The sequence below is a fragment of the Pteronotus mesoamericanus genome, unplaced genomic scaffold, assembly GCF_021234165.1.
Source record: "Pteronotus mesoamericanus isolate MK-2021 breed Mesoamerican mustached bat unplaced genomic scaffold, CSHL_Meso_final contig_50, whole genome shotgun sequence".
Taxonomy (NCBI): Eukaryota; Metazoa; Chordata; class Mammalia; order Chiroptera; family Mormoopidae; genus Pteronotus; species Pteronotus mesoamericanus.
The window spans coordinates 29,885,389-29,907,604 of record NW_026555186.1 but is presented as its reverse complement, the minus strand read 5'-3'; the positions used below and the strand labels follow the sequence as shown (position 1 = coordinate 29,907,604).

Here is a 22,216-nt window from a genome sequence, read left to right as displayed (position 1 = left end):
AAAGCAAAATGGAGCAAGACAGTATGGGTACAATATGAGATTTGAAATAGAAATAAAACTAAAAAATAAAGATCTAAATATAAAGAATAAAAAATAAAAGACAAAGAATAGTTAATTAGTTGAAATACAGTGGAAGCAAAGGAAGAAATATTAAAAGGCTATGTGAAAGAAAAAATTAATGCAACTTCTGAAGAAAAATGAGGCGGAATTTGTATCAGCACCGTTTGGTGTTTGCCTTCTGTCTTCTCTTTCTGGATCCATCTCTGGCATTTTTCAGCTCATGGTCCTAGGGTGGGTCATCCAACTTCTGGCAGCTCCGCCTGTCTCACCTTCACCTGCACATGTTGTGAAGTGTCTTCTGTACTCCTTGGCTCCCAAACTTCATGTCAGCTAAGGTTCTATTGAATATTTAGTTTATTTTTCAGAAGGTCAGCCAAGTATCTGAGTCGGGGGCAATAGCAAGTGGGCTCAGCGTCTACATACTTGTCCCCTATCTTTTCCTTTTCTCTCTTCTTCTGAAGGAAAATCTTTTAATATTTCACATAATACTGATTTGGTGGTGAGGAACTACTTTGCTTTTTCTTGCCTGTCCTTTGATTCTAAATTATAGCATTGCTGAGTAGAGTAATCTTGATTGTAGGTACTTACCTGTCATCATGTTGAAGATTTCTTGCCACTCCCTTCTGATCTGTAAAATTTCTGTTAAGAAATCAGCTGACAGTCTTACGGGAACTCTCTTGTAGATAACTACTTGCTTTTGTCTTGCTGCTTTTAATATTCTCTCTTTGTCTTTAACCTTTTGCGCTTTAATTATGATGTGTCTCAGTGTGGACCTCTTAGAGTTCATTTGGGAGAGTGTGTGCTTCCTGTACTTGTATGTCTATTTCTTTTACCAGGTTAGGGAAGATTTCTGTCATTATTTTTTCAAATTGGTTTTCAATTTCTTGCTCTCTCTCTTCTCCTTCTGGCATCCCCATGATATGAATGTTGGATCCCCACCTGAACTGGAACTTAGGTGCTTTTTAAGTCTCTGCAGTACTAAAATTCTATGAGTGCTTTGCATAATGAAAAATATAGTGGATTTACTTTCTATCATTCTTACAATTAACCTCATGGATATATCTGACCCAAAATCAAATGACCGTCTTTCTTCTAAAACCTTTATTCCTTAAGGAATCAAGGTCCCTCACTATTACTTGGTCATCCACTGCCATACTCTAAGGTAATTCACTCATTTTTTTTTCCTGTTTCCCTTCTCAAAATCTTTGTTTTTAGTTTCTGATAAATTAATCTGTGGTACATTACCTTCTGAAGTAATACGCGGAGAACTAGAGAAAGTACTTTAATCCAGAGATTACTGTTAAAAAATACGGAATTTCAGGAATGACCTATACCATTGAGAAAGACCTATTTGTATAGTTGAATATGTCATGTGGATATTTGTCTCCATTCCATTTATTCACAAGCTCATGCCTGTCCATAGTCTAACCTTTTTCAAAACATATTTGAAATATTAACAGTAAGACTTTTCATAGATTTATCTGAATACATAGAGTAGTGAGCTGTGTTACAGTAGTTCTACTGTAGCTACCAGAGGGAAATGATAACTTTTCTCATTAGAAGTTATGAGATTAGTTTCCCAGTGAGCAAGTATTTTCACAATGAACAAAGGCCCTCAGGATATTACTAACTTGAAGATTTAAGTAATGGTGCCTGAAGTGAACTGGATTCTTATTCGTGTTTAACTCCCATGTAATTAACATGAGAGTAGTTTAGATGCTATAATTTCTTTTTATAGTTTATGGTATTAGCCAGTTGTCTTAGTTATAAATGTACATGTGTTCAATTTTGAAATCACAAAAAATTCAGAGTATCTTTATTCAGCAGTTTTGTCTTTGTAAAGTTTTAGTAAAATAAATTTTGCTCTTTGTAAAAGCCCATAATTATAAATGCCTTACCATGTGGCAGGCACTGTGTATCCCAATCTTCTTTACATGTTTCAAATCATTTAATCTTTATAACACCTCTATAAAGTAGTTAGTATTATTATCCTTGTGTGCAGAATAGGAAACTGAGACCCAGAGAGTTAGAATAACATGCTTAGTCTTACACTTGGAAAGTGGTCAAGCCAGGATTTGAACCATGCATTCCAATTTAAGAACCCATGCTTTTAACTAATACAAGTTATTCCAAAGAATATAGGCACTTTTACTATGTGGTACATAAATCAGTCCTCATAAAATGGATATTATTAAGTTATTAGAATAATATTTTAACTGCAGGTTATGTTTCTGCCTAACGATACTACATCAGACCACTGGAGGGGCAACAGTTTGTTGTCTTTATCTAGGATACCATTCTGTACCTATAATCATTTCAAATGGTAAAAAATTGTGCTTTATTATTAAAATATATATAAACATGCTATATGCAGCACTTCTACCAAAGAATCCTAGCATACCATAATTTATACATAAAACATTTAAATGTATAGTTCGTCAGTGTAACTTTACCATCTCTTTGACCTATGGAAAACTCCTATGCTAGCTAAAATAATGATTTTAGTAATTTCGCTTGTTGCCCTTGGATTTAGAAATGTGTGGAGATGATTAGAATGGCTCATTTCCTTCTCAAAATTTGTTCTTAAGAAGACCCCACTGTTAACTTTTTCTTTTCTAAATTAAATTTCCCGTTATCAATAGAAGAGTTAAAAATTATTTTTATCCTTGTATTATCCTTGTATCATTTTTGTAAAAAGCTTTGCCATAGCTAGATACTTTTGGGTTTGAAAGTGAGATTCTATCAGATTCGGCTTGCTTCCTTGGTCCATCTTTGCTTTTCCCAGCCGTTCTCAGAGCCCCTCTGTGTCTTGTGGAGTCCCTCCACACTCACCGTGCTGCAGGACCCCAGAAGTCTGCATGATTGGAGTGTGGAGAGAGGACGTGTAATAAGTGGCGTTGAGTGAACTAAAATTCAACATCTGGTTCCATTCGTGATGAATATTAAGTTACTTGTGTCCTTATGTATAATTAAATGGCTATAAATCAAAGAACACCTGGTTCTATTTTTTCAGAGAGTGAATCTGGAAGTGAGAGTGGAGAACAAGTCGAGGAGGGAGGCAGCAGTGACGACAGCAGTGAGGACTCCTCCAGCGACAGCGGGAGTGACAGCGGGAGTGAGTCCGGAGTAGAAGACAAAAGAGCAGCCAAGAGGGACTCTAAAACCAAAGAGAGAGGGTGAATTATTTTCTCAGAATTTTATTCAAAAAATAATTCTGTGATATTTTCTGCCAGGCTAACGTATCCCTGTAATTCATAGAGTGAGAAATAAGTGTGTATATATTTTCCTGAACAGATATTAAATCTTGTAAAATTAATTTAGAATACTAATTCTAAATTATGTTATTCTACTACTTACAATGCTTAGTTTTCATTTTGAACTTGAACAAATCTTGGGGCTATATTTCAAAAATTGGTATAACCTTGGAAGGCTGAGTTAAGTGATCAAGCAGTAGGTATGAAACACTTAATTACCTTTCGTAGCGATTTTGCTGAGGGCTAAAATTAAATCCTTCAACACTTTGCCATTATGTAACCAAGACAATTGATTTTTCTAAATAATGTTATATTAAAAAGATTATGATCCAAATATTAGAGTCAAGGGCCGTGAAGGAAGACGGTCATAAGATATATAAGTGTTAGCGCTTTTTAAGATCTCCCATTATCAACAACATTATCATGTATTAAAGTGTCATTAAAATTTTAAGTAATTGGGGCTGATACCTTGAATTGTAAGAGTCTGTTTTCCTCGCTGCTGTCAGCGAGTGGCCTCTGCAGACATGATGGCCCTTTCCCCAGGAGCCTGCTGCCCGCTCACTTGATGAGCTCGCAGCCCAGCTCAGTCGTGGCTGACAGCACTGATTGGGGCGCAGTACGCTCTCTGCTCCTTTTATTACAGACAGTAATTAAAGCAGCTCGCCCTGCCACTTCCATAACAAACACAGCATAATACCCTAATTATGACTTTATTAATTTAAGTCAGGATTTAATGATTTTAAAAGTGATTTATATTGTTTTTCCTGTTCAGAACAAATGAAATCTGTAGGTTAAATTAATACAGGCTTTTCATCATTGCAAAGTTAAAAAGCTAGTTACCAGTAAATTCTTTTCATTAGATTAACATCTGAAACTCTAAGTAGTAAGGTAAACAATAATTACCCATCAAAATTGAGTGATGCATAACAAAATAACACTTTTACCTTTAAAATCTTATCTCAAATGCTAGAAGTTAAATATGTTCAGAATTACTCCTTGTTGCAGCAAAGGAGTTACTTGGTTTGTAATAGCCTTTTCTTTGAGAGAAATTCGTTAGTACTGGTTTAATACCAGAATAGTTATGATTACATAGTTGATAAGAAGTATCTTATTTCTAGGAAAAGAAAGTTTGGTTCAGTGCACTAAATATTTTTTCAGTGAACAAAAGCCAGTGTGCTAGAAATTTATAATCACGTATTAGGTTAGTTTCATTATTTTTTTTCATTCAGAAATGGACTTTTCGCTTTAGCCATGTTTGAATTTAAAAGAATTGTTTATTATATCAAAAGGAATCTCAGATGCTTTCTAAACCTTATATTTTTAAGTATGTGTTTTAAGCATTGAATTGGGGATAATAAATTGCTCTTCTTTGCTAGGGAAAAACAACAACATATTTTTTAGTCATCAAATATAATTACATGTGCTCTGAGATGTTACCATGACTCCATTTTTAATAAACAGCCATCATATTTCCCCACAAAAAAATCAATTCTAGGAAATATTGATTCTTCCCTTGCCTCACTACTCTCTCTCCTGTATGTTTTTCTGCATTCTTTTAGAATTTTTTTTTAAAACTGTGCCAGTATAACTGCATGATAGTTTTCTAAAGCTAAGGAGCTTTAAATATCTTCAAAACCACCCATAAATAATCATAATTATTTATGACTCAATTTGAATTTTATACTCCAAAGTGTTTTCAGTTGAAGGGAGATAACATGGTGTAGTAGGGACAGTATGGTCTTCAGAGTAAGAAAGACATGAGTTCAAACTACAATTCTGTCCTCCTGACTACGGGTCCTTGAGCAAGTTACTTAATTTTCCTGAATGCTATAGGATAATAATGCACCCAGTAAAAATATGGTGGAATGTCTAAATTAAATGATTGGTATGATCTTCCTAACCCACCTGGCACAAGATAGAATCTTAAACACACACACATGCATACGGTAAGGAGGTAAGGAGAGCTACACCTTTCGTTTTGAGAAAATGTCATGACCGCAAGGCATTCCTTTTCCCCTGAGACCTTTTGGCTATCTTACATGTAATCCTTTTCCTTGGAGAGCTACCCCCCTACCCTCTCCCTGCCTTATTTCTGTTTCTCAACCTATGTGTCTCTTCTAGGAAGCCTTCCCAATTTTCATTAAATTTGTTGTGATGACCCTCCACATGTTCTCATGGCACGCTATGCTTTATTACGTACCATACTTTATTGTAAATGCCATCTTGTTTCTCCATGTCTTCCAATGGACAACAGACTCTGTAAGGAAGGCACATGGAGACCATCTGTATCATACTAACCATTGTTATCCTCAGCACCAACAGTGCCAACACATGGTGGGCAGTTGATAAGTATCTGTTAAATGAGGGAGGGGGTGAACAAATGAATGAATGGCATCAGCATTTAGGTTTGATCATTTGAGCAAAAAGGATAAAGGACTCATGGCCATGGACAACGGTCTGGCGATTGCTGGGGGGAGGGGGAATGTAAGGGGACTAAACGGTAATGGAAAAAACAATAAAGATTAAAGCAAAGTTTTAAAAAGTTTATATTTGATTATCTTACTTTTTAGTAAACCTTAGTACATTAGAAGAATTCTCTTTTGAATTGGTTAACATTTTCTCATAATATGTTTTAGGGTCACATTTAGGAACATATGTAAATAATTTTCTTGGACAGAAAAATTTATAAAATGTAAGTCTGTTTTAGCAAAAGTACATGTATAAATACTTAAACTTATTAATGAACGTTTAGTATTTTGAGACAACATTTTAAAATCAGCCCAAGTACCTTTGAAGTTTTACTGTTAGCACCTAATGTATATTTCTGGTAAATCAAACATTTAATTGTTTTTTTTCTACTTAGTATATCATTTAGGTTATTTTATGATCTTTTGCGTTTGAGGATATATGATGTACTCCTATAATTGGTTTTGAATGCGTTCTGATTTATTTGGTTATAGATAATACAACTTTCATTATTACTTCACTAATATGTTCTGAGATTTTGAAACCATATTTATCATTTTTTTAAATACTAAAAAGAAGTGGTTCTCAGTGAAATACTCTTATTTTAGTAAAAGTTCTGATTTATAGACAAAATGGGCAAATATAGCAACATTTGCTATTTGATTTCTTAAACTGCTTAAATTTGTTTATATAAAGGATTTAACATTGATATTTCAAAATTTATTATTATACACAGTGATGCTGAAGATGGGAAGAAAGAAAACGAAAAATCTGAAACTTCAGATTCTTCCAGTGCAGAATCTAGTTCAATTGAAGACAGTTCTTCAGAATCTGAATCAGAATCAGACAGTGAATCTAAATCCAGAAAAGTCACTAAGGTAAGAGGGTTACACATTTGTTGTAATGAAAAGTAAATATTTGTATAGACTTTTCCCAGTTAAGAATAAATATTTCTGAAAATTAGTGTTTTGTAGAAAATCAAGAAACTAAGAAGGAAATTTAACATTGTCACTGACAGCTAAAATAAACTTTCTCTTCATTCATCCACACATATGATTTTACATTATTTTTTTCTAGATAATGGCTTCCCTTGTAACTCAGCCGTTCAGAGAATTTAAAAACTTTTTTTAACTTCATCCTTTGCCATTGAAATTAAAGAGCTCAGTGTTTATGAATCCAGCCTTTGTTGTCCTTGGCTAGGATGTGACAAGGGAGGCCTTTGCTAATGGGAAGTAAAAGGAAATACAGATATACTATTGAACAAAGGAATATATATAAATGTACATGCGGCATAAGAAATTGAGACTAATACCCTTTTCAAAATATCTGATATTTTGGATAATAGAATATTTTTAAAGTTTTAATCAAAGTATATATATCCCATAACTAATAAAAATTCAGTAGCCCTGTATTTGAAAACAAAGGTAAGAACCACTTCTGTAATAGAATAATAATGTTTTTTGTTATACTTTTAACCTTTAACCTTTTCTGCCTAGCAGCAAAATCATGAAAGTATAAATTGTAAAAATACAGTCATTAATTTAAAATTCAGACTTAATACATAGCTTTCTGATCTTTAATTTTTACTCTCTTCTTATAAATGGGTCATGTTGATCCTAGACTTAAAATGCAATAATTTTGTTTCATTTTTTAAATAAACTGTACTCAATATGTTGAAAATATGGTCTAGTCTTTTAAAGTGAATTCAGTTTTTTTCTGAAAGACATTCAATAAAAGTTAACATTTTTTATTGATAAAATCTCTTAGAAATAAAAAATATTTTTCTATATAATAAAAAATATTTGAAATAAAAAACAAATATTGTATTTAGTATTATTTTCATTTATTTCTTCTGTACTTATCAATTTCTTTAATAAGTCATCTGAGTAGCCATGGATGAAAATAAATCCATTAAAGTATGTAATTGCCCTCCTCTATCCAGAGATTTATTGTTAAAGAACAGGCATGTTTAAAAATCAGCTAATATTTGTCTTACCTTCTTTCAAATATTCTTGCATATAGTAAAACCTATTTTAAATGTGAACTTGTACTTAAAATTCCTGTCTATATTTTATAAATCTAAGATTTCTGTTTCAAAAATTTCATAAAATCTTACAGATTTTTAGGTTTATTTTTCTGGCCTCCTATAAAAACTTACTACATAGTGAGTTTGATATCTTCTCATTTCCTACTTACACTAAATTACAAAAGAAAGTTTAAGATATTATTTAAAATAAAGGAGCTTTAGAAATTGACAGTAAGTAAACTGAAAATAAGAAATCAGTGTTTTTAAAAATAACCAAACAAGAAATCAATGAATGTCCAGTGGGTAGAATGAAAATGCGTTATTCTTATGAAGTTTTGCAAAAGTTGAAAAATTACAGACTTCAATGCCTATACAATATCGGAAGCAGGGCTTTAGGACCCCCTTAAAAAGCCAGAAAGGTACCCCATGTCAGCTAAGGTCCAGTTTGGTTCTTTGTCAAAGACTATCAATGACCAGATTAAATCGCTTAATAATTGAAAATATTTTACTGTAGAATATCAGTATAAAATTTCAAAATATTGCGATGAGCCAAGACTCTTGAGAAATTCAGCCTTTACTCATGTTGATAGTTTCATGTCTATGTGTTTTGTTTATGTGGCTTATTTTCTCTATATTAAAATATCTTTTTCCTGTCTATAATATACAGATAAGATGGTTTGTTTTAATTTATCAGTTGGAATATTCTCCACCTTGGAGCCACCATAACTATTGTTTTCTTTCTATTTCTTTCTGAGTGATTTGGAGTATACCATGCAATTACAAGTATACCAATTTTCTAATAATGGACAACCCTGTAATTGTAGAAAAGTCCTCTTTGCATCAAGTCGTATGGGTTCTGCCCTAAATTATGAGTAATGAAGGCAGATGGTGGGTGCTTTACCTTAATTTAGCATGCCAGCATTTTAGCACTGAAAATTCATATACTTTAAATCTTCAGCCAAACTAAATCTATACTTTTACTCTTTCTATTCCATTCCTATTTTTTGGACAATGTGTTTTGGGAATACTGAGCTTGAAAATGAGAACTTGAGGTACCTTGAATGTGATGGTCCTATGGGATAGGAATTGTGTTGTACCGCAGTTTCCTCATCTATAAAGTAGAAATGCTAACTCCTACTCCACTTGTTTCAAGTGCTGCTTTAAAAAATCGAATGTGGAAAATCAATGTAAAGCATTATATAAATATGAAACATCAGTGTTAACATTTTTTAACTGGCATATTAAGTCCATGAGAGACCAACAATATTAACATTATAGAACGCCAGTGCTAAAAGGAACCAAAAATTTGTTATAACACTTATGTCTTCTTTTTTAAACTCTTTATACCATTCAAGTTATAAGTCAATATTCTGGGATGACCCCTTACTTGCAGCCTGTGATCTCATCCACTTTCTGCAGAATCACCTGCAGAGCTGTCACCTGCTGGGAGCATTTCCTACCACTATGCTCTCTAACACACTGTCTATTTACCCTCCTTTTCTTTGAATAGCTCTGAGTAGGTGATCCCTGTCCTCTTACCAAGAATAAGTCCTACTTCCTTTTGGCCCTCGTTTTGTTGAGAATCTTCTGCTTCCTTTGCCCCTTTGGCCTTTTTCTCCACTAATACCTCCCTTGCTAAGCAAAGCGCTCAAGATTTTCCCCAACATTTAAAGAGAGGGGAACGGAGGGAGTAGAATAGAGATAGAGTGTGTGACAGTGAGAGTTTAGAAAAATAATGTAGGTATTCTCCATCCACTGCCTCTTAATAGACTTATTTCATAGTCCCTTTGAAATTGGTTTTCACTCCTATCACTTCCTACAGATACTGCGCTCTGAAAAGTCAGCCGGATCATCCCCCACCCAGTGGCCTTCTCACAGTAATTATCCTTTCCTTCCCCTGCTCCTTGAAACTCTGCATTCCTTTTCTTCTGGCTTCTTTGGCCTTCAATCTTTTGATTTCTTCACTTTTACCACCTTCTGACACCCAAGTGTGGATATTGCCCCAGAGTTAGTGCTTAGTATGCATTATGTTTCAAAAATAAATTATGATATATCATCTGTATATAGGATAGAATTGTACACTTGAAACCTGTATAATCTTCTTAACCAATGTCACCTCAATAATTGAATTTTAAAATGCATTACATTAATAAAAAATTAATGTGAATTAATTTATTTTTAGTCTTTCTTTCTCTATGCTTTTCCTGTTGTGGGACCCACTGACTCCTGTAGTTTCAGCTAAAACTTTTTGTGTGAATTCTTCCATAATAACATCTCCAAGTCCTTACAACAGCTGTAACTTTTCTTCCCAAATTAAAACCACATTCTTGGATCTGTCAGAAACTACTGGCTTCCCAAACCTATTGCTACAGCCCAAAGGCGACTTGCTGTACCATTTGGTACCAGAATTCTTTATCCCAGATCTTTCAGATCTGTAACCCCAGAACTGCCTTTGTTTCCTCCCCCATCCTATATGTTCACACAGTTGCCAAGTCTCAGAGATTCTGTGTATTATTTCTCACATCTGTTTCTTCTTTTCCTACCACTACCATTGTAGATCAGCACTTCATTACCTCCCTCACAGATCATTGCCATTGGTCATTCTGAGAACTTCTCCAACCCCAGGCCTCTGCAGCTCCAGATTAATGCTCACACTACCTATAGTGATGCTCCATTATCATTCGACTTTAGTAAACCCCTCAAGACAGCACGTCCAAGCTTCCCTTTCCAGACTTAACCTCCTTTGTGTTCCCTGTGTTCTCATCCCAATGCACTTGTGGTTCTCTACCATGCTGTATGTTTTCCCAGTTCTGTGTCTTCGTTTCTTCTTTTACACTGTTTCTCTAATTACAGAAAATATAAGCTAAGGAGAAAATGGCCGCATATCAGGGGGTGGTCTCTTTACTTCTACTAGTTGAGAATACTGCATTGAATTAAAAACGTTATTGATGAGAGGGTATTACTCATGTGACGGGTATAGGGCCAGTCAAGGGGTGAGAAACACCGTTGAATTATGTTCCTGAAATGTTTGTCATTCGACACCATGCCCCAGAAGATCCATAAGATACAAAACAATAGTCATATATTCTATTCTGTTGTTATGTTTGTTTGATTGTATTATTGATTGAGAGATGTTCTTATTTGAGATCAGATATTATCAGTAATGACCAAAGATAATTATCTTGTTCTCTTTAGTTACAATAATCTTCATGGGCAAACATATTTTTATTTCTAGATGTTTGTCTCTGAAATGTATGTAGTAGACAGATATTTTAACTTGAGTCTAATCCCTTTTAAAAAATAATTTTTATTGTCCCAAATAATTGGGTTTAAAGAAAATTTGACATGTGCTCTGAAACAGTATGGATAAGAGTGAAAGGAACTATTTTCTGATTGCTCTTCTGCCCTATTTGAAATATAGGAAACACGGTTTGCTTGTGTTTTCACAAGTATCTCTGTATGTTGCAATTCTATAACTTCTGTGAATATTGTAGAAATTGGTTTCTACTCATAATTCAGAACCTTGCCTCTTTCAATTTATATCTGTCCCAGTTTAGTTCATATTTTAAATTCTCCAGAACAGAAATATTATTTCACTTCATTTGAGATCTTTAAATAATAGCAAATGCCATTAAGTAAGCTTTCTTATTGAAGTAGGTATAATGTAATAGGAAAGATTTATTTAACAGTTTAGACTAATTTTTAACTTATAAAGAACCTCACTTTACTGGTAATGTACTTTTGTTTTAAAGCACAGTATAAGTGTGAGGCCTCAGATTTTTAAAACCAAATTTGTTAGATGACTTGAAGGAAGAGAGTCGTTAAATTGTCCTTGGTTGGTAATTTCATTTGCAATGAAAATATTTCATGCAAATGTCTTGCCCTGTAATGCTAAACATTAGTCTTGAAGTTTTGTTGATTTCAAAGCATGGTATGGGTTTGACAAACTTTATATACTAGCCCTGTTTTATAGTTTAAAATTTCAAACCTCTTTACAGTAATTCCATCTTAGAAAGCATCTTGATGCTTGTCATGTAAGATTTTTTTCCTTGTTCTTTTTAAATCAGCATGAAAATGAACATGCATAATACATAAAAAAAAATCTCTACAGATATTATAACATAATTTTATTTGTATTATTTGGAGCTTAATAAAAATTTCCAGGATCTTTTCTTTATTATTTGAAATGAAGTATATTAAATAGAAATCAGTTTCTTAACCCTGTGACTCTGTATTTTATTTTGAAAATGTTGGTGTGTTAAGGTGTATAATCGAATACCATAGAAACAAAATGGAGATTTGAGGATGATGAATTGATAACTAGGTATTTTCATAGTGAGATTTTAAGATCAGTTACTGTTGTCCTTATAAAAGTCTAATACAGTCACTCAGCTGTTAAAAACCTAATTCTCTATTTAAAAAAATATACAAAAACAAATTGTCTGTGTTTCTGCCTGATCTCTTCTCAAGTACTAACACAATGGAAACAGTGGGTGATCTGTCAGTGTGTTTGGTTTGTCAATGATGGTTTTGTATAAATATTGGGAGGGTAAGAAATAAAATTCACACAGTAAAATATGATTTCATCTGCCTTTTCTCTGCAGCTCCATGGCTCATGCTGCGGTGTGAAATTCTCATTTTACACACTTTGCAGGCGGAGCACATGAATTATGCATTGAGCAAGAAAAATCTCCTGCCTCAAGTCCTATATGCATTTACCCAGGTTCTGTCTCTATTACCAAGATGAATTGCAAATGGAGAAATGTTTGATGGAATAGGGCTCTTAACTTCTTTGTTTAGAATTCAGATTTTTATTTTTATAGTAGATCCTTTAAGTATGAAAATGTTTTGAACTTACTATGGATTTTTTAAAATGAAAAATGAAATATAACATAAGAGAGGAATGCCAGACACATCATGAAGCTTTTTATAGCCTTGATTCAGAATGCAAGGCTTTTTCAATTTAGTAGGAATGACCATTATCTATTGCTAATGTTGTATTTCAGTCACTGGTTATTTGCTGTTCTCAGAAAGTCAATGAAATTCTGTCCTTTTGAAAGCCTTTTTTCTTTTCTGTTTTAGGCTTTATCCCAATTTCACATGCAGCTCTGTCCTGTGTTGTATGTGACCTGATATGTATTTAATAGATATTGTTACAGACTCTTAGCTGTGAAGTAGAAAATAAGGTATAGACTTGCCTACAGCTTTAACTTTATCTTGATTTGATAGGTTTCTAATTTTTCAGGTGGGGAGGTTACAGTTCCATAAAGACAGTCATGCACCATTGTAGCTTATAGGAAGCTACACCCATTGTGCTCAGCATAGCATTTTGATAAGTCACATGGTGATCAGCTCTTTTTGTTATATGGCCTTTCTTCACAGGAATGATAATCTAGTTGAGATGGCATTTGCTTTCTGAATATGTTTTTATTAGTTATAACTTTTACATTTCAGCTTCAAAATTAACATTTCTTCGATTTTTTTCCTTAGCCCTAGAAGTTGTTATTCATTTGCGGTGTGGAGAGAGGGGCAAATGTTGTTTATAAATAACTAATGAAAATTAAAACCCATCTAGTTGATTTGGAGTTTTCAGTGGCAGAAATAATTATTTTGAGGAATAAAATCAATGCTGATGTTTTTATTTATTGTTTTAATGTGTATTACTCTGGGAACCTGGAAATATTTTTTTCTGAGTATTGGCAGTAGAGGAAAACCAAGCAGAACTTAAAATTATTTAAAAATGTTATCTATCATATAATTTGATGTATTGGTCTTGTTCATGTATGCAGTATAGTAGTAGCTTTAACACAGTGTAAACTTTAAATGGGTAATGTACCTTCTGTGTAGTGATAGCTCTCATGGTTAGAAAAATACTTCAAACGTATTTGTAATACTTCCCATAAACAATAAGCTCTAAACTCCTTTGATAGATTATAAGTTATATGAAGGCAGGGACTAAGTGTGTCTTGAATGTATTCCATTGTTTAGCACAGAATCTGATACATATTAAAAATTCTATACATATCTTACTGAATGAAGGAAGGAACCAACAAACATTTTAGTAAAAACTTAAGTTTTGACCTTTAATTTGAGATTTAATGTAAAAAATGATTATATTATAAAAGTAAGTAACATTGATCCAAATATATTTATTCAACACTCTAATATTTGTTGTTCTTTGTTAATGATGCACCTTAGTACCATACTTTATTTTTTTTAAGATTACACCTTTTTTCTGTATCTCTATGCAAACTGTCATGAACACCTCAGCCTTAGAGACACTGTTTTCCAGTCCATGGTTATCCACATATCAAAAATACAGTAGACTGAATAAACAAACCTGAGATGGTGAAAGCCCTAATTATGCACAGATATGTTTTGAAATACGTATTCTCCCCAAAGGAAAACAGAAAACAAAGTAAATGAATCCTTTTCAACTATGAAGGCAGGAGCCTGAAAATTACATTTGTAGATTGTACTGAATACCTTTGGAAGAAGTCTGATACACCCAGCGGTAAAATACTAAGTACCTGGTATAACGCGTGTCACAAACTCTATCTCAGCAAGGGTCATCTATCACAGACATTGACCATCTCAGACTAAGCATATATTGTTTGTTTCTTTTTTTTTTAGTTAACTTGTTTAAAATTTATTTTTAGGAATGTTTGTACAATTTGTACCGAAGAGCCACATTACATTTTCATGTCAGCAGAAAGTTGTCAAATTATAAAATAATTAGTTCCCTTTAAGTTTTCTTCTGAAGGTCTTTTATAATGTTTAAACACAAAATATTTTAAAATACTTAACAGTTTGCATGGTGGAAAAGAAATACATATACTATGCTAACTGAAATAAAAATTTTGGTTCAAAAACATTTTGTGTAACCATAGAGAAGCTTAGTATGATTTTTTTGAGAAGACTACAGAGGAAAAATGTTTTGATATGTTTAAGGACTACCTCATAGATTTTTAAAACAGAACATGCAATAAATGAAGTATTTCTTATTTTATAGGAGAGAGAAAAGAAAACAAAGCAAGATAGAAATCCTGTTACCAAAGATGTTTCACTTCTAGATTTAGATGATTGTAAGTATTAAAATTTAAATTTTTCTTCTGTATTTAGCAGTATTTTTTACTTTTAGAATACTTTTCATATTTATATCTCAAAGTATATTAACATCCTTTATGAAAACTTTATAGATGAATACAGCAAGAAACTTTTAGAAATTGGTTTTTAGTATCGTTTTTCATCTATTCTGCATATGAGTTTTGTATCACTTGAATTAATATACTTGGTCAAATAAAAGTGCACCAAATCAACTTTAAGATCTTTTGCCTTAGTAATTTATGCTTGTTTTAGTAAACACCCATATCTCACAACTTCTACATTGTTAAGTGTTAGCTATGGGGATTGAGACATCTAACTTCAGGGGTTAGGGAATTAGGAAAGTACTTGAAAATGTAAAGGATATCACCATCTTACATTTGCCACACTTTGATGGGAGTAGAATTGGGTACAAAAAGCTTCTGGCAGCCAGAGTGGCTATACCTATCAATATTTTAACTGCAAAAAAATCCTGTCTCAGCAAATCCACTTCTCGGGACTTAGAGTCCTACAAATATACTAACCCACGTATGCAGAGATGTATATTCGTCATTTCCCCTAACTACTCCTTCATTGTGAGAGAGAGGGAGTGGAATTGACTGTTGGTAGGTACATTTTGTACTAGAAGAAACGTAACAACAAGTAAGATTTCATGAGTATTAAACTACTGTCATTTTTCAATACAGTTTTTCCATACTAGAGGTGAGTTATGTTTGTAGGTTGTGTTATTCTTCTAAACAGAAAATAAAACTGTGGTATTTATATTATTTACCTGGACTGTCTCATGACAAATTCTTAATATAGAGAAATTAAAATTGGAGCCAAATTTGAATAATTTTTCACCTATTGACAAAGATTTTAAAGTTTACATTATTTTTCACTTATTGGCAAAGATTTTAAAGCAACATCCATTATTACTAAGGGTTAGAGAAAAAAAGCATTCTGTGTTTTTGATAGTAATATAAATAGTTATAGCTTTATGGAGTCATTATAATAATATCTATCATTAGAACTTAAATTGTACACACCCATCAATTTTTACCTATTAATTCTTTTCTAGGAATTTATCCTACAGATAAACTAGGAAGATCAGATTGCATTTCATCCTTTTTTTAGAGACCCTTTAATGTACGGGCTTAATTTTACTCTTATATTAACATCCATATTCCTAGGTTTCTAAGACCTTAGATGATCCGACTCCTGCTTATCTTTTATCTGTTCTGTTCCTTTTTCCTTTGCATTTCTTAAATATACCAGGCTCATTCCTCCTAAGGACCTTTGTTCTACTGTTCCCCATAATAAGAACATTTCTTCCAGATCATCTGATGGGAAGCTGCTTCTTATCTTTCAAATCCCAGTTCAAAAGTCAGCTTCTCACACACACCTTCACTAATAACTCTGTCTTTATGACATTTTTCACTATATGCCATTATATTAAATATTTTTATTATTTGTTTATTGTCTTTCTCACCCAATTATATTAAAGTTGCACGAGAATAGTATCCTTGTCTGTCTTGTTCACTGTTATTCCTAGTGTATGAACACACCTGGCAGATAGTGGGCACCCAGTAGATATTTGTTGAATTAATAAAATATGCAAGATTATATATAAAAATTTCATTGCAGCATTATTTATTACAGCAAGATCCTGAAAACAACAAAATGTCTACCAATAGGATGATATAACTATTAACAAAAGTGGATCAAATCTTCATGTGCTAATTATGTTATATATCCAAAATACTGTATTTTTTTTTTTTAAGATACATGTAGAGCATGATTCCACTTGTTTAAAAAAACAAAGCAAAAAAAAAAAAAAAAAGGAGTAGCCCTGACGTGTGGCTCAGTTGGTTGGGCATTGTCCTGCAAAGTGAAGGGTCGCCAGTTCAATTCCTGGTCAGGGCACATGCCTGGGTTGTGGTTGTGGGTTTGGACCCTGGTCGGGGCACATACAAGAGTCAACCAATTGATGTTTCCCTCTCATATCGATGTTTCTCACCCTCTCTTTTTCCCTCCCTCCCCCTTTCTCTAAAAACGAATAAATAAAATTTTTTAAAAGAAACAAACAAAAAGGGAGTAAAAGAAGAGCTCTTTCAGGAACACACACATGATTGTACATCATACATTTCTGGAAGGCTACAGATGAAACAATTAACTGTGATAGCTCCAACCTCTTTAGGGTACAGGACTGAACTAGGAAAAAGGAGAGAGAAAGACTTATTTTATATTTTATGTCATTCTGTGTCGGTGAATATTTTATGTAGATATGTACCTTTTACAATTTACAGCAGTAGACAGACACATTTAAAAAGGAATTAAGAGTAAATGTTAGAAAGATGCTAGAGTGTACTAATTAAATTTTCTCCTTATATTTGACTCTGGATTTCTTGGCAGCTAAGGAGAAATGAAAAACTATAAAATTATATAATTTTTATTGCTTGATTCATTTTTAAACCGTTTTTTAATGTGGAAACAAAGGTTTTCTTAATTATTAAGTTATAAAAATTTGTAAGTTTTTTTTAATTTTAAGGAAAAATTTATCCCTACTTACATTTATTTTAACTCAACATATTATATATTTCTGTTTGTTTTTAATACCAAAAACTATTTCTTAAAAAAATCTTTTGCAGAAATGACACATGAAATCTTTTAAAATCAATGTTGCCCATGTTTGTGGATCATCTGCTAGGTGCTAGAACAGATAAACAAAATTTAGTTATTCTCTTTCAGAGACCAAAATCTAGTCAGGGCCCAGATTACCTGAACAAGTAATATCCTGTATAAGAGAGATAATAGAGGGGCAAAGTACAGTAACAAAATGAGGAGGAAAACAAAAACCAATTAAAAAGCTACAAAGGCTTGTGGCAGAAGTATGATCAGACCTTACAGATGCAGACAAGTGCAGTGTTATGGGAAAAAAGTGTTGCTGATAATGGCTCTTAAAATACTGACTTTGCTATATGTTCTTTATTAGCCTGCAATAGGTCTCCATTGTCCATGGCAAGCAATTTGTTGATCTCCAGTTGCTTGAGTTCTTAGCTGTGAGAATTAGATTAATTTTGAAGACGAGGGAGACACATTTCTTGAGTTTCATATAAGAGGCACATTATAATCTGCAGAGGCTATTTGTTCAGTACTCACTGCATATCAGGAAAACTGCAAGGACTGAAGTTATCTATATCTTCATTCAGAAAACATTAAATAAACATTTGCTATGCTCTAGCGGGAGCATATGCTACATGCTGGAGATTCTAAATGGATACAGTATTGTCCCTACCCAAGGGACTCTCAGCCTGTCCTAGGGGAAACACATGAAGGGGCTATCAGATTGCCACATTATAAATCAAATGAGATAAAGATATGCCAGAATGCTGTTAGGTATTGGGGTACCTAACCCACCTAGAAGTTTCCAGATTAACATAATGCTTGAGCTGGGTGTAAGTTAAGAATGAGTCAAGCAGTTGGCGGTAAGAGAATAGAGTAAGCGAAGTAAAGGCATGGAGGAGTGGAGCTTGCTATGACCTGAAGTAATCATTGTCTCTCTAAGGAAGTATGCTTGGCAACCCTAGCAATAGGCTGGCTATACCAAAAACAATCGTGGTTTTGATTAAGTAACTTGATATTTTCTTATTGTATCTGTTGAGGGGATATTATCAGAACCCGTTAATCAATTGAGTTAATATGTACCTCATGTTATTCATTTGGAAAGTGAAAAAAGGGCTGAATATTTCTACAGTTCCTTTAGATTATGAAATTACATGACTGTTTCATGAGGTCAGTTGATAATACATTAGAAATATTTATGCTAAGGTAACACATGGCCTAATGATAGATTAGGCTTAGAAGTAGCATTCTGCTTTCATTTTTCCAGTCATATTTTATATTTATGAAAATAAAAGTATTTTTAGTATCCCATACTATGTTACCTCAATAGCATGATCATAAAGTAGCCATCGTTATTAGGTGTTTTTCACAGGAAATGTAAATCTATATAATTACACTGTTAGTACAACTAACTGTGAAACCTTTTAAAAATGTATATCACCCAACAATAATCATGCTTCAGATAAGCCTTATGATAAGTGATACCATATTGTTGAATAAACTGTTGTGCAGGCAGTAGCCTGGAGTGGCTAAGAGGACAGTGGAGCTAGGCTGTCTGAGTTTGCACCCCAGTTCTATTACTTTGCTAGCTGTGCAACCTTGGGCAAGTTACTTAATCTTTTTATCTGCTCTATCTATAAAATTGGGATAAGAGTAATACTTTTTAGGAGCATTAAAAAGGCTAAATGAATCAATAAATCTAAAAGCATCGCTTAAAACTGGGATGCACGTGATAAACATTATACAAGGGTTAGCTATAATGGAGATGATATAAAAGGCTGTAGCAGTAGCAGCAGTAAATTACATTTAACAAGTTAACTTCATATTAAATATATATTGAAAATTTACTTCTTAAATTCTAAAGCAAAACTTTGATCAGAAGAATAATTATATAATTACTTTATTAAATAATCTTTAATAAGGAAAAACTGTATTTTTAGAAAATTTTTAAAAGACAAAGAAAAAATGGGTTTACAATCCCAATACTCTCGTTTTACATTGACATATCAGTTCAGGTTCTTTTCACATGCAACCCCTCTCCCAAAAAAAACCCCCAAAAACAATTGAGTCATTCTGAGATACTGTTTTATTATTTGATGCTTTATCTATTTATCATACACATTACTTTCCATGCCATAAATATTCCTTAACAGCTTCATTTTTAATGACTGCGTGATTATCGTTTGTATTGTAATAAATTCTATTTAACAGGTTTACTGTTGTTGGAAATTTAAGTTCTTTCCATTTTTTGCTATCATAATCAGTGAAGCAGTACGCATCATCATAGGTATATTATTGCATTATCTCCGTGACTGTTGCCTTAAGATAAATTCTCAGGAGTAGAATTGCTGGGACAAAGGCTTTAAAGAATTCTGCTGGTGAAATTGCCTTTCACAAAGCTTTTAACAACTTACACAATATTAGTATAGAGCGCCAGATTCCTTAGGCCCTTACCCATGCTGAATTTTGTATTTAAAAATTGCCTGTGCTCATTTGATAGTTGAAATGATATCTCATTTTAATTTCTATGCCATGTTATTTTTTTTTCTAAGATGCATAGTCATTTTGTTTCTTACACATTAATTAAATACTTCGGCATAGTCAACTGGTCTCACAATTCAATTTAGGATAAACTTTCAATGGCCAGCTTTCATATTGCCAGCCCTGTAATAGATAGGCAATCATTTCTTTAATACCTCTGCCTTCTGAAGTGATATTAAAAACCCTCTATTTTTCTTAGGAGTTGACCTTTCCTGTAGTCTAGTCTTTGATGTTTTTCTCCTAAGTCTTCAGCCAAGCCATAGTTGAAGTGTGGGGCTTTTCTTACTCAATGTTTATTACTAAACATGGGCATCTAATATTTTGGATGGACGGACGGACGGATGGACAAATGAACAAACATGCATTTAGAATCCACCAGAAAAGGTACCTTTTGCATGGAAAGGCAACATATTTTGATCCTGGTTAGAAGAACCCATTTCTAGTCCTACAGCGGTGTTACCGTTCACTTGTTTATGGCCTTGACAAACCGTTACCTCCCTGTGCCTCAGTTTGCAGTGTCTGTAATATAAATGCCTTTTCTGCCTTCTCACTGCCATTATCTTACCTCAGTCCTTTTCACATCTTGCCTAAACTACTGTAAATTCTTCCTCCCTGCCACCATGAATGCTCCGTTTTTCAGTTTTTCCCTTATACTACCACTTGATTTACTTTCCTGCAATACCATATGTCATATCATTCTTCTTTTGGGTAGATTGTTAACAGTTCCCTTTAGTGTACCAGATAAATCCAAACCCCTTAGCTTTCTAATTTCCCATCTGTCAGCCTTTGTTTACATTTTCTTATCCAGTAATGAAGCAGTTTCTCCCTTTCCTCTTATTCAGAGCCTACCCTCCCTGAAAAACTGGACTTCATTCCCTCCTATTCATGAAGCCTTTTCTTACCACCATATCCCCAGTGATCCTTTTTTTCCTCCCAACTCCCTATGGCACTTAATAACTGTTTTCAACACAGATCTAAGGAAACCTGGGCTTTGTAGCAGGGCTTCAGGCTCACCAAAGGAGTGCAAGTGAGAAAGCAAGGACCCCATTCCTCCTCCACCCAGTCTCCATACTGCTTTTTTTATTGTATATGTTGAGATTTTATTTAAGATTTCCTTTGAAAATTTTCTTCTTTTGGCAATATTAATTAACAACCATATTGTTACTTTTTTTTCTTCAAGTATGTGTGTGTTTTTATCAATTAGGTGTTAAGTTACTTGAAGACAAGGACATTATCTTGAGCCATACTTGAACTTTGTCTTTTGCTCTCTTGTTCAAGAAATATGTATTGCTAACTTTATGATTTAATATTTTTCTGCATAATTTACAGGATATTGTGAGACAAAAATGAGAAAAAATGCTTTGAAAAGTGATGTCAAATTAAGTAAATGTTACTTCCTTTATAGTGTTATTTTGGAGTGAGAATTTGATGGAAGCTAAAACTTTTCCTGCATTTTAATTTATTTTACTCAGCAAACAGTTGAGTAGTTACTAATCACTAAAAAGTCTGCTGACACAGATTAGTAGAAATAAAAACATATAAAGACTAACTGATGTTATGAGAGCAGTATGGTTGTAGAAATATGTCCAGACATTTCTGTGGAACAAAGAAGGCACATATAAGCACTGGTAGCTTCATGTGTAAAAGTTGCAAAATGAGCAAGGCAGAGAAGTAACTTATAGGCAAAGGGAAAAGAAAATAAAAGACTCAAAAACACGAAATAAGATCTTGGAAACTGTCATTCAGTAGAGCTAGAATATGGGAGTGGCAGGTGAAATTGGAGATGAGCTAGACCTGCACTCCCCAATATAGTGGCCACTGACCACACATAGCTACTTAAATGTAAGTTACTCAAAAATAAAAATGCAGTTCTTTAGTCATACTAGCAACATTTTAGGAGCACATTGGGTGTCTCTGCTGCTGGCTGCTATATTGGATAGCAAAGCTGTAGAATATTTCCATCGTCCCAGAAAGTTCTGTTGGGCAAGGCTGAGCTAGATCATAGAGGAGCTTGCATACATAATAAAGAGCTGGACTTTTGTAGGCAATTGTGAGTTTTTCAAGAGTCTTAAGCAGAGGAGTCACATGATCAGATTTGCATTTTCAAATGTTCAGGTACCTGATCTCTCATACATAGGAGTTCAAGAATAAAGATTTTTAT

General features: G+C 33.4%; 1 protein-coding gene across 1 annotated transcript in view; it reads left to right on the top strand.

The window, feature by feature from the left end:
- AP3B1 (adaptor related protein complex 3 subunit beta 1) overlaps positions 1-22,216 on the top strand; it is a 254,416-nt gene that overhangs the window by 162,876 nt on the left and 69,324 nt on the right. The window contains exons 19-21 of the mRNA XM_054578514.1: positions 3,074-3,236; positions 6,517-6,658; positions 14,819-14,891. Coding sequence (XP_054434489.1) covers positions 3,074-3,236; positions 6,517-6,658; positions 14,819-14,891 — 378 coding nt within the window. The remainder of the gene's footprint in view (positions 1-3,073; positions 3,237-6,516; positions 6,659-14,818; positions 14,892-22,216) is intronic.